We start from the raw sequence: 13942 nt of genomic DNA on the forward strand, positions 1-13942 counted from the left end.
TAAGGATGTGTTCACTTGGAGGAGAAGAATTGAGGGAGAGTGAATGAGTGAATTTGAGAGGATCTAAGGGCGAATTAATTGTTGTTTGTTTGAGTGGATTTGAATACAAATGAGAATGGATTTGGAATTAAAGTTTATGAGAATTAGTGTAGGATTTGATTGATGTGAGAGATAAAACAAAATTGTTTAATTGATAGAAATTGAAGATTACCAAAATATCTCTAGTTATTAAAATGATATAAAATGATAATTGTTAATGTTATATTTAATTGTAAAAATATTTATAAGAAGAAAAATATTAAAATTAATTATTAAAATGTAAAAAAATAGTAATTTAATAAATTGAAATAATAATAATAATAATAATTATTATTATTATTATTTTATTTATTATTATTATTATTTAAATAATGCTGCAGAATTCGACTGGTGTGGATTTGAATATGTGCTGTCCGAATACAAGATGTGGATTTTGGTCTTTCTTTTCAAAATAAATTTGATTACTCATACTCAATTACTCCATTATCAAATGGAAGAAGGACAAACATGTAAATTACTTATAAATCACCATAAATCTTTGCACATATGTGATGATTCAAAAAGTGATATATCATGCAAATCCGTGTTTTTCCTTTCTTTTCGGTCCGTTTACACAAATCATGTTGAACAGTGTATTCTTCACAAGTGTACACATTCTTCACAAGTGAACACAGTCATAGTGAATTTAGGTGCTCAACCACTTTGCTCCCCTTCTATCTAGTTACAATTTCGAATGTAACTGCCAGAAATTTCAATCGGGATCATAATGTTTGCATACATGTTTTACAATGTTGACATTTTCACATCTTTTCAGCTGTGTAATACAATATAAGATTTTAGAGATTTACAACTTCTCATCAAACATTTCACCAATTCAATTCAAGATTTATGAGGCACAAATCCCTGACCCCAATCTTGAAAACACCAACACTTAACTTCATTCTCACTAACCCAAAATAAAAAACAAAAAAACAATAATATGCGGATTTGGAGAATAAGCAAAGTGAGTTCGAAAAGGAGGTAGATTAAGATTCTAATTTATCAAACTGTTAATAAATTTAAGAAAATATAATAGTAAGCACAAACTTTTAGTTAATTTTTTGATTGAAATGTTAAATCTATGATAAATTTATAAAATTACAAATAATTAGTTTAATTAATTTTCATTTTATATATAAACAGCATTAAAATATTTAGTATACTCTAGCATTTTAGAAATCTATACATAAATGATACAAACTTTTAGAAACCATTTGATGTACTTTTTGTTTATAGTTAGATTATTTTATCTTTTATTAGATTAAAATAGTTTTATTATATAGTTCTATTTGATATAAGAATATCTACACTTCTATAGTTGTCTTACACCAACTTAGGGGTGAAAGTTGTCTTGAAAAATTGCAAATAGTTATAAGTAGGTATATTAGTTTGTTTTATGGATAGTATTATATAATACTATTAAAATTATTAAAAAAACACTAAAAGTTAAAACACTTAATTACATATTTTATTCTATTTCTTTTATAACTTTGTAAATTTGTATCTTAATATTAACTTCTTTTCACATTTTATCCAATTTTGAAAAATCCTATTAAAGTAAGGGGAGATCAGACCATTAACTTAAAACTAAATAAAACCTAATTACCTTGAACTATCTATTTTAATAACCATTAAAATTAATGTAAAACAATATTCTAAATTCAATAAAATGAAATGAAAATTAAACTTCTGAAGTATTAAAAAAAAAGGAAAAACATCTACATGTAAATTTGATGATAATGGATTTATGTTTGGCAGTAAATATGCATTTTCATTTCCCCACAAATAGAGAGAAAGAGAATAGATAACTGAATTGAAGGAAAAGAAATGTGGTAACTCAAAAGCGAAGCAAGGTACTTACAGGGGTCTCTCTCCATTGTCATGATGGTCATATATGGGCGTTTGGAGAAGTTGAAGCACGAAAATCACCGGTGATGATGAAGCTGGGCCACATCGTTTACGCGGTAATAGGCTTCTCCGCCTCCTTCTTGTTTTGCGTCCCAAACATCAAGAGATGGCATCGGAAACACCTGGCTGCCGAGAAACTAAAAATGGTTAGCGAGGCGTTGGAAGCGGCGGAGGAAAGAGCTGTGAGATTCCAAGAACGACACGACAGAATTTTGAGCCAAATATGCAGCACTTACTTGACCAATGCAGAGCTTGTTGAAGCAATATCGGGTGCTCGAGCCACCATGAACCAGGCATTGGACTTTGCCCTTCAATTGAGGAAAATTCAATTTAGAATCATCACTTCTTTCCCCGATGCAATCGACGTGCTGCTAGATATGGATGCGTCAAAACAATCTCCGACAAATTCATTCAGATAGGTTTTAGGTTACTCAACAACTGCTTCAATTTTTTTCTATTTCAACATTTTTTCTATATCTTACCAGTTTCATGCATAATTGTATGTATTTATCTAGTCTGTTTTAGTATGTTCTATATATTTCAGTTTTTTTTTTTAAATTACAACAACTAAAAAAGTGATAAACCCATTATAAAAGAATGAATTATGTCATGTACAGTAGGATACCTGAGTCCACTAAACGGTCGACAAATAACTTAACCAACCGTCCACTAGGCCTTCTTATGTCCGTATCACTTACAGTTTGATGTCGACTACTTGGTGATCGGCATTTAGACAGTAATGTAGTCGACTAAACGATCGACACATAACTTAACCGACCATTAACTGGGCTTTCTTACGTTCGTATCATTTAGAGTTGGATGTCGATCACTTGATGATCGACAACTAAACAGTGATGTGGTGATAAAGTGCTCGCACGACGGTTCGCATAGTTACATCAATACATAAGACATAAGACGCTCGACGTATAATGAGCGATATCTTAAACTTAAACGGCGTAGCAGTTAGAGGTTACCAATTACGAATATCGGTCAATGCCATAAATCACGGGAATAACTGACCCAGTATCAAACACGATCTAGCGGTTATAACTTCCAGATAGTCAACTTCGGTAACCACCCGAACTTTCAGGTAAACGGTTTGTTTTACTGTTTTAAATACACAAAGCACACCAGAAGAAAGATACGTTTTTTCCTTTAGAGAAATTAAGAGAGAGAAATTATTTTCTTCTTCTTGACCACCTTGAACTGAAAAGACTCAGTAATTCCCTTTTTGACTTGAGCGTCGGAGTGTCTTTGCAGGTACGCAGCCCATTTTCCCATCAGAGAGTATAGCGCAGGAAGGGAGATATCACAGTAGCGGCATCACAGGAAGGAGCAGCTGAGGTTTGTTAAGTTAAGTTCGTATCTCGATTTCCACATCCATACTTAAACATGTCAAATTCATTAAATACTGTTACAGATGATTACTGATCTATAATTATATTTTTCGAATCTCATAAATTCTCTTGTCTATAATACTTAATGATTAAAATTTATTCAAAAGTAATTACTCTTAAAATATATATTTTAAACCTTTTCAAGAAAGATTAATCATAAAAACGCATTTCTTAGAAAAGGTTAAAAAAAATACGTTTTAAGAATTGGTTTGGAAAATAAACAATAATTACTTTTAAAATAGACGTCCTAGGTATAAGCACTAAATAGAAACATTTTCCAAAAATAAAATACAACGTTATTAATTAAAACTAAATAACTTTACTATATTAATATTCGTTATTTTATATACAATGTTTAATTAAAATTTAAGTTTATACATTTAGGCATTTTTAATCTACTTTTTATATTTTTATATTTTTTCTTCAATTAGATAACGTGTTATATGTCCTGAACTCGTTTTTAATCAACTTTTTATATATCCTGACCTGACATAAAAAATTTAAAATGATTTTAATAGATCGATATTAATTAGTGATTTTCTTTTTCAATACATTATATTTCAAAATAAAACTTGACAATGAAAGCTACAGGGTATTCCTTTGTTCCTCTCATTGACATTTACCGTAAGCTGCTATCAGTCAACCAACGATCCATGAGTAAAACGAAACAGTGTTCAAAGACCACAAATATCCTAGCGAATTCAATTGAACCAAACAAATTTAAACATTAGACGATAACCAGCTTCAAGGGCTGTAGTGAATCTGGAGACAATGCTGCTGACAATTCATTCTAATTTGTAATCAGGTGTTAATAGTTCATATATACAAGCACCCAACAGAGTAAATTGAACAACATTAGTGGATTTAGCAGTACTCATATTTACAGTTTAAAAGTTTCAAACAACGAACTGAACAGAAAATCCAAATAGTATTGAAAGCAAGATCCACTGAAGGTATATACATGATGCATCCATACTCAACTAGAATGTGTCTTCTGCCTTTAGGAAATTATAATATTCAAGTTGGGTCATTTCTCCACCGCTCGAGGAGTCAAACTGACATCGGTAGAAGCTGCATCAACAATTTCAATAGTTACAATTTCCATTTACAGCAAAAATACCATGCCACAAAACAAGGAACTAGTGCTCGTTTCAGATACAACGTTATATAGGTAGATCCCCATATTTAAATCATCTTATACACTTGTTTTACGATATAATGTTTTCCAAAACATGCATCCTTTCATCATTTGCTTGAGATGAAAAGATTATAAATAAAACAACAAAATAACGATGCAGCAAGCCTTCTGGTGCCAAAATTCAAAGAAGCATCTTAACCTTGATTGAACCTTTAAATATGAAAAATAACGACACACCATCCACTTTAGGACTGTAAAAACCTATCTCATTTTTTCTGTTTTTAAGACTACCATAAGCACAAAACCTGAATGAAGCCACCAACATTGGTCAATTTTAGAAAAACAATGCACAGGTATACACATAAATAGAAGTTTAATGCAGTGATATGAAGTAGGCTCTAGAGTCTAGTCCTAAAATCAATCATTATTCCACCATACTCAATCTCTAATATCTCTTGAGCAACACCCCTCCCCCATTTCAAAAAACAAAACATAAAATGGCAGAGCATGACAAACTTAAGAGAGCACGAATATGATGCACTACTGACATACCTGCCATCCATGCCTAGTATTACAATTGTATTCTTTTGATGGCCAAATGCCACAATATACTGCAAACCTTCTTGCAAGCGAAATTGAGCCACGGACCACTCCGAGCTAAAATACTTAGGTAGCACACCTGTAAAAACAGACAAAATTATATAATCACAAGCAACAAATTTCATCACATAATTAATAATTTCAAGACTGAATGAACCTTGGTAATGTTAAAATGACCAAGGTTCTAAAATACAGTCTACAGCCTCAATTGCAGTTGCATCAGCTACATTTGTAAGCAACATCAAGGATTATGAAAAAACTGCAGCTGCAACTGCAATTGTATTGCAATTTAAAAACACGACAGCAACTATTGTTGTTCTAGTTCTTTCACAATCACTAACCATGACACTAAATTTCCAGAAAACATCATTCACAAAAAATCCATGGCGCACAAACCTTTAATAAATGAAAGAGATGAAACAGCAGTAGGGTTAGCAGGATTAGCCTCAGAAGTACTGTTCGATCTGTCATGCCCCATCAGTCCAGAATCAACCTTCAGGTTGAAAACATGAACGGTCCCCTTGTCACTAGAAACAGCAAGCCACTGCGCAGTAGGAGAGAATGCAAGGCTGTATATCTCTGCTCGGTCTGCACCCCTCCTTACCTGAAAATAATCACCCACAGATTCCCATTCAAACCTCCAAATCACTTTGATCTCATCACTAACATCTCAAAACATTAAATGCAATTTATTTCTCAGTTACTAAGCACACATTTAGCTCCGACTATGCTAAACCGTATCAGATTTATTTGAGCAAATCACAGACGCCGACATTTTTCAGGATTCCACTCAACCCCTCTTAGTTACTTGAAACACATTACCCTGACACCCTTTATTTATATTGAGAGCAAACTAAAGAAACAAAAATGGCGCCAACGTAATTTATTCAATTTTTATTTAATATCTTATTCATATGGTATTGGGAAGATTTATAGGAGGATTACACAAAGGAAAAGACTTGAATGCAATTCCTTACTGCTTTTCCAATAAAAATGTGAGTTTCACTTATATAACCCATGTTGATCTTTTATGCAAAATCGAAAAGCTTTACGACATAAATTACCAAAGTAAAACTCTAATTCTATTAACAATACTAACAACACATGAGATTTATCCTTGAAGAAAAGAGAGAAAGAGGAAATGACATTGAATTCACCTCTTGGAGCAATGAACCGTCGAGGGTATTGAAGAGCCTAATGAGGGTGCCCTTGGAGCTGGCGGTGGCGAGCAACCTGCCATCATGCGTGAGAGAAAAACAAGCAATTCGGGAATCGTGCGCCATGATGAACTTGGTTCTCTTGGAGGCGTAGTGCTCAACCCTAACCTGCCCCTTCTGCAACCCGGGGCAGACTAGGACCATGGTGGCCGAAACGTGGGAGAGGTCGCAGAGGCCCTTAGGGTTCGCGATGGTCTCAATTTGGTGCAGCACCTTAAGATCGGAGAAGTTGTACACAAAGATCTTGTGCGCCAGGACCACCACGATGCGGTCGCGCCGGAGCCGGACGCCCTTCACCTCAGAGCGGAAGGATAGCTCGCCGATGCAGCGGGACTGGTGGTCGTCCCAGATCATAACCTTGTTGGGGGGGTAGCGTGGGTCGGCGCCGCCACCGACGAAGGCGAGTATGTTGCAGCGGAAGAGCATGTGGACGAGGCCAACACCACCGCCGGGGCCGAAATCGCGGCGGAAGATCTCCCGGAAAGGGTCGCAGTTGTAGATGCGGAAGCCGCGGTCAGTGGCCGCGGCGAAGCATCCGGAATCTTGGTTGAAAGAAAGGTGGAGGAGCGTGGCGGCATGGGAATCGGGGGTTTGGGCGGCAGTGGCGGCGGATGCGGGGGTTGGCTCCTCGGAATCGAGGGCTTGCGGTGGTGTGTGGGACATTATTGGGAATGGAATCGATTCGAATATGGTAGAAATTGAAGTGTTTGATTCTGAAGGAAGGTTTTGGTTTTGTGTGGAGTTGAAAAATGGAAGAAGTTGAGGTAGGTCCAATAGAAGGTAAGTTGTATTGTATGTTGTCGTTTTGTGTTGTGTTGGATTGCCTTCGTGCTTTGCAAGGGATGTGTTGTGTAAACATGGATTTTCACAATCTTAACTACTTTCTTTTCTTTCTCCTCGTAAGCAAATTATTAAAAATAAAAACTAATATTTATACCTAATTTCACCCATAGAAAACACCAGAACTCAACAACCTCTGACGTGTATCTGCTATAACACATCTATTATCTATCTCTCTCCACATTTAATAAACACATTACCTTTTCAAACAGAATTATTAAAAAAAAACTCTTCTAATAAATACATTAATTAAATTACGACTGTAATAAATTAATTTGAAATTTTTGAGACTTAGAATTTAATAAAATAACACTGTTCTGAACTTATTTAATGCACGAACGTGTTTGTAACTAAGAAGGAATGTAAAAGTTAAAAGTTTAAATTACTTTTCGATACCTTTTAAATTTGATTAACAATCACAAATTAAATTGAAATCATCATGCCTTCTTTAAGTTTATGAGAACAAATATTTTTGTTTTCCATATTTTTAAAATACGTACACTTTTTGTTTATGAAGGGAGATTGAAATGATTTTTTCCTAGTTTACAAAATTAAAACTATATTCATTCTATGCTTTAAGTTGTGACATGATAGTTATTACATGTATTTCTTTTAGATAATTTATGTTTTTAGTTTATTATTTTTTATGAATTTTCACTTTTTTTTATCAGTTTCCGTCTCTCAACATTGGATTACTAGTCTCAGACAAATGTTGCTAATTTAAGATATATTTTTTTAAGTTGCAAATTGTTACTATTTATGTTTTCAATATATTAGTGTTTATTGATTCGTTTTAATATTTTTGTGATATCGGAGACGTTCTTAGAATTTAACGAAATAATAAAATGGCAAAGATTAAAAATATGTTGATAGGATTATAAGAAAAAACAAATGAAAAATATGTGATTAAAATCATATTTTTTTTACACACTTTATAATAGAACATTATCCATTTGTATACGATTATAGATTTATCGGTCATGTTAATCACGATCTACAACTTAGTTATATTGAAAGCCAGTCAATTTGGTATTGAATAGTCTGCTATCAACATGAGAACTCTCAGATATTTTGAAGATATCACACATGTCAGATATTGAACATCGGCTACCGATGCCTCTTATAATACTTACTAAGGATACATTAGTATCATAGGACTTAACAAACGAGACTTGCTTCACAAATAAGTTGACAATTAGATCTTAGAACTAATGGACCCTTAAGTTGTGACTTATTTGAATGGAGTCTATGGTCAATAAAATATCATATAAATAGTACATTAATAATTATTTGACTTTCACTTTTTACATTTAATCCAGGTTTGACTTAGGTTTTTTAATCAAGTGTTGACTTGAGCGTTGGAGAATCTTTTTCAAACATCCTTTTAAGGATATTAGAAGAACATACACCGAATAGCGTGAAAAAAAATCAAAGAATATATTTTTACATGTTATGTTCGATCCTATAATAATAAGTCATATATTCTTTCTTTTATAATTTTTAAGATAAATATTTTAAATTTAGTAATAATATCAGATGTATTATAATTTATAATTACTTTAGTATACATAGAATAATTGTTCGTATATACTATTTGGATTATAGAAACAAAAATCCAAATAAAAATAATGTTAGATTAAATACAACATTAATGTATGCTTTCTTCTTTATTTATTGACAACATGTACTAATAATTTTTTTCTTTAATAATTAAGGACAATTTTTTCTTTCAATAATTACTAATAGATATAAATTTTTATCAATAAATATTATCAATTATATTTTTATAAACGAATTTTAATATTTTTGACATTTTTAACAAATTTTGATGGTTAATAATACTTAGTTTTTTGGTTGTAAATATAAAAATAATATCGTTAACAAAAAAATCTTTATATATTTTTTATACAATATAGGTTGTTAAATCTAAAAACCCATAAAAGAGTTTTTATATTTTATTTGACTATATACTAAATATAATATAAAACCATTTATTTCAATATAGAAGAAATAAAATATAATTTATTGTTTATGTTCAAAACCTCCATAGATTTAGTTTCCAAATAATGCAACAAAACCAAATTAAATCAACACAAAAATTAGAGCTGTGAAAATGGGTCACAACCTGCAAGCCAACCTGACCCACCACGGGTTTGAGTCGGGTTGGGTTAGAAACAATTGTATCCTTTTTATGCAGGTCAGATTTCAACCCGACTCGTTTAAACTCGGCTCATGCGGGTTGAATCTGTGGTGGGCCGGGTTGGTCCACCAACCCACCTACCTAATTTTATTTTATTAAAATTTAATTTTAATTTTATAAAAAAATATTTATTATTTTGTTTTTGTTTGAAAAAATTATTTAAGTTCCTTATTTTCAAAATTAATTAAACACCCATGTTTTTTGGGAGTGAAATTTGTTTAGATTTGTATTATAGAAAGTTTGTAATTTTTTTTATTTTAAAAAAATTGTAATTAAGTGAGTTAGTGAGTCAACCCGTTTACCCACCAACCCATGGTGGGTCGAGCTGGATTCGAATTTTTCTGACTCGCTAATAAATGAGCCGGGTTGGATTGGCTCACTAAGTGATCAACTCGTGGTGGACCGAATCGGGTCGGACCGGATGACCCATTTTGACAACTCTAAAAAAAATAAAGACTAAATTAAACACATGTGGAATAGTAAAAAATATTGGATGTGACACACGTAGAATCTTCATAAATTTTTCATCTATTTTCATAGATGTGGAAATAGTTTAATTTTGAATTATATAATTTAAAAATATATTTTAATCTGTGTAATTTAAAATTAAAAATAAATATTTTAAATTGTATACTTATTTTTTAAAAGAATATTTTTTAAATTATATAATTCAAAATTTATTTTCATATTAAAAAATATATTACAAATGTGTAATTCAAAAATATTTTTTGAATTGTATAACACGGAAATACATTTTAAATCTTCAATCAAGAATACATTTTTAAATCACATAACTCATAATTAATTGATTAGATATATACTTACGTTATTCTTCATTAGTTATATTTAGTTTTTCTTTTTTTATTTTTTCTTCTTCTAGATTTACCTTCGTGAAACCAAAAACTTGTAAGGGGTACTTAAATATAACTAATAGAGTAAGTTATTATTTTCTTGTAAATATATGAGATGCTTATGTTGTGTTGCGTGTAGTTAGAATTATACATACATGTAATTTGGTAGGGAAAGATGAATATGAGCTAGTAAGGTAATATTGATGTTTGTAGTTATTGAATTAGGTTTTATAAAAGTACGCTAAAATGCTTCTAACTTTTCTTTAAATTGGTGAGCAAGTTTTCAACGAACATATGACAATTGGTAAGTGAAGTTGACTAAATTATCAATTGTCATTAAATGTTTTGATAATGTTTGGAGATTAATAAGTTTAGGATATATAAATATGAAATCTTTCATTATTTTTATATTTTTTTTCTTTTCTTGACATTGTGGTTGTTAGAGAAAAATCTACTCAATTTTATTTATTTTGATTAAATATTATTATAAAACAAAGTAGAAAACATGATCATGTTTTATTTCATAAATACAAGCTTCTTTTTAACATCGTGTAAAACGTAAATGTTTATTCTCTCAAATAATGTAACACCTTGTTGTTTTTATTTTGTTTGATAAGTGAAAGTCTTAAGTAGACAATACAAATACAATTATTAATTCTTCTCAATTATTTTATATATTTGTTCAAAGAATATCTTCTTCTCATACAAAAATTCTCAAATGCTTACATCAAAAATCTCTTAGGAGACACACTTAAAGGTGTTCCATACTAATAAACATCCTAACACACTTTTTTTGTCAAACCTTGAAAGACTATTTTTTTATGTATGATTTCCAACTTAAGTTTAGCTAGTCATGCCATTTTTTAGGAACTTGAGAAGAATACAAGTATTTAATGGTGCTAAAAACGCATTTAATGCATTCGTTCATTTAAATGTAGACAAATACAATAAGAATAAGACATCTCTAAACATCACAATGAGAAAAAATAGTAATGCAACAACCATTTTCCCAACTTAATATTGAAAGAAATCCTTCAATTTGAAGAAATGTAGAGAAGTGATTATAAGTGTAAAAATGTTATCGCTTTCTTCACAAGATGTTTAAATAGAAAATTAGTAGAGTGATTAAACTTTATACATGTTGAAGACACTCACCCTCTTTAATAGGCAACCCTTGTAATCTTTGTGATCACATATTCATCTTTAACTAGGAGTGACTACTATCTAAGTGATTCTTAGTATTAATCAAAAGTGATTGCATTCTACAAAATACTCGTATTAGTTAGAAGGGTTGTGTTTCAAAGAATACTCACTGTATTAGTTAGAAATTGTTGTTTTTCAAATAATACTCTAAGTCTTAGACAAAAGTGGTTGTCTCTCAAATAATACTTTGTGCATTAGTCATGAGGAACTGTATTCCAAATAATACTTTGTTAGTCGGGAACAGTTGGGTTTCAAAGAAAACTTGTGCCTTAGTTAGGAGTAATTATGTTTTAAATAGTACTCAATCTTAACTAAGATAGATTACGATCCAAATCATACTCAACTTTAGCCAAGAGTGGTTGAGGTATAAATAATACCTATTTGTATCTTGTACCAGTAGTTTAGCTAATGAAACTTAATTTGTTGATTGAGAACAAGGTGTAATATTTTTTAATAAGCGAACTAATGTAAAAACATAGTTTAAATGTTTCTTATTTCTTATCTCCTTAAATTGCATAGTATTTAATTGTAACTAATCTTAGAAAGAGACTTTTGTGAAAACAATTTTTGGAAATTTTTAGAACAATTCATTTATCAATCTTAATGTTGGGTTTGACTTTACTCATTTGACACAATTTCTTAAGAAAATCACTTGATAGTGCATTTATCAAGTAAAATCATCGACTGATTGCATATCATCATACATGACTACAAGAAAATTGGGATATACCTGGAGATAGTTACATATGGATTTGAATCCGTAGGTAAATTAGTTTTTTTATACAAATTTTACCTATGAATATGGAAATTTGAGTTACATATGAATTTTTCGTAGGTAATGTAAAAAAAAATTCCTACTAATTTTCTAAAAGTGAAATCTTTATGTAATTTTGGCACGTTAGTTCCTTAATCTTCTTCGATCAACCTTACTTTCTCTTTCTCTCTCTCTCCCTTTATCTTTCTCTCTCTCTCTTCCTCTATCTTTCTCTCTCTCGTGCTCACCATTATCACCTAGCGTTGACTCACAAGGAAGAAAAAGTTCGTTCTTCTTGCGCTCACTCACTCTTTGTTCTTTTGGAGTTGTTCATTCTTTATTAACCTGGTAAGTAGTCTTTTGTGTTGATCCCTAAATTCCTAAAACCCTAAATCTCTCTTTTTTGTTTCAATTGACAAAAAACGAGTTGTCATGTGGTTTGCGTTTCATGTGTGAAAAACTTTATTACACTTATATGAGATTTTGATTGGGGCGAGAATGTTACTTTTAGATTGAGATTATTATTAAGGTATGTTTCGTTGTTTAAGTGTTTTTTTAATGGTATATGCTTAGTTGCAAAGTAAAATCGTTCATTTGTTTAAAACTTTTTATAAGAATAAAAGGAAGAGGTTGAAATGGGTTTGGAATCAAACCTTTGTGAAAAAAAAAGTGATTTGTTGTTTGTTTTACCACTTTGTTTAATAAAGAAAAAAAATGCTCGGATAGTATAAAACTAATATATTATTTTATAAGATCAACATTTATGTGTCACCTCAAGATAGCTCTTTGCTCAGTCTATAACTATGGGATAATGGTTGGTGGTTGATGCTACTGGGTGTGTAATTTGCAGGCAAATAAATCAAAACCTTAAAATCATATTCACCTTTCCAAGCATTTTAAATAGGTTTAATCCTTTTTGACGTCCCTATTTGTGTAGGAATGTCTCAGATAGGTCCTCGTATTTATTTTTATCTCAATTAGGTCCCTATTTTTGTAAAATTGAGTCAATTGGAACCTTGCCGTTAATTTCAATAGACGGTGTTAAATTTATTGAGTCGTGGCACGCTGACGAAGCAAATTTTAATGACGTGGATCAAATTCATCTGCACCCACTGAAACCTCTACCACATCATCACCATCTTCCACCCACTGAAACCCTAGTCTCCTTACCATCTTCTCCCTAGCGTCGTCGGCAACATCACCGCCGCACAACCCCGGACCACCGTCAACCTTCAAACAGTGCCACCTGTAACACCCAAATATTTTAAAGGGTATTACTGATAGTAGAGACTAAATTAATTTGATATCTCATATAAACAATCAAACTTTATTTCAATTACTCCAAAGTACAATACCAAACTTACAAACTTTAAACAATATAGTCTTCACCATTGAAATTTCAACTTATAAATTTTACACAACATAATCTTCCCAATACAAATTTATTCTTTTTACAAAAATCCCTGAAAGTTTTTCCCCGCATCTCTCTCATCTCTAAGCTCTTTCAACCGCATCTGCAACATTATCTAATCACATATAACATGAGTTATATGATCATAGTACAAACAAATAAGGGTAAGCCAACCATATCATAAAATCATTAAACTTGTAATAAAAATATTATAATCATGTATTTCTGCAATTGATAAAATATCATTATTCCGATGTCATTAATTCATCATTATCAAAATCATCTTTTCCATTTCCATAAATCTTACAAGTGTACCATGCTTACTCATGAAGCCTTATGGTCAGA

At 31.3% G+C, this 13942-nt stretch overlaps 1 protein-coding gene and 1 long non-coding RNA gene across 2 annotated transcripts; both read right to left on the reverse strand.

The window, feature by feature from the left end:
• Window positions 1-1753: 1753 nt before the first annotated feature.
• LOC148194510 (uncharacterized) lies at window positions 1754-2722 on the reverse strand. The gene is made up of 2 exons (XR_015781336.1): window positions 2223-2722; window positions 1754-2112 (listed from the first exon to the last, which is right to left on the reverse strand). It is a non-coding gene; the product is annotated as an uncharacterized LOC148194510 (long non-coding RNA).
• A 1424-nt stretch (window positions 2723-4146) lies between these two features.
• LOC124848142 (autophagy-related protein 18a-like) lies at window positions 4147-7159 on the reverse strand. Its single transcript, XM_047325783.2, has 4 exons — window positions 6279-7159; window positions 5518-5725; window positions 5074-5200; window positions 4147-4454 (listed from the first exon to the last, which is right to left on the reverse strand). The coding sequence occupies exons 1-4, from the start codon at window positions 6999-7001 to the stop codon at window positions 4364-4366; spliced, it is 1149 nt and encodes a 382-aa protein (XP_047181739.2). The 5' UTR covers window positions 7002-7159; the 3' UTR covers window positions 4147-4363.
• Window positions 7160-13942: the final 6783 nt, after the last annotated feature.

The sequence above is a fragment of the Vigna umbellata genome, chromosome 8, assembly GCF_029865625.1.
Source record: "Vigna umbellata cultivar VRB3 chromosome 8, Vumbellata_1.0, whole genome shotgun sequence".
Classification (NCBI taxonomy): Eukaryota; Viridiplantae; Streptophyta; class Magnoliopsida; order Fabales; family Fabaceae; genus Vigna; species Vigna umbellata.

Coding starts and splice junctions, on each gene's coding strand:
- LOC124848142 (XM_047325783.2), bottom strand. CDS start 7,001: ATGTCCCACACACCACCGCAAGCCCTCGATTCCGAGGAGCCAACCCCC. Junction 5,726..6,278: donor ACGGTTCATTGCTCCAAGAG/GTGAATTCAATG, acceptor GATTATTTTCAG/GTAAGGAGGGGTGCAGACCG. Junction 4,455..5,073: donor ATACTAGGCATGGATGGCAG/GTATGTCAGTAG, acceptor TTGTTGATGCAG/CTTCTACCGATGTCAGTTTG.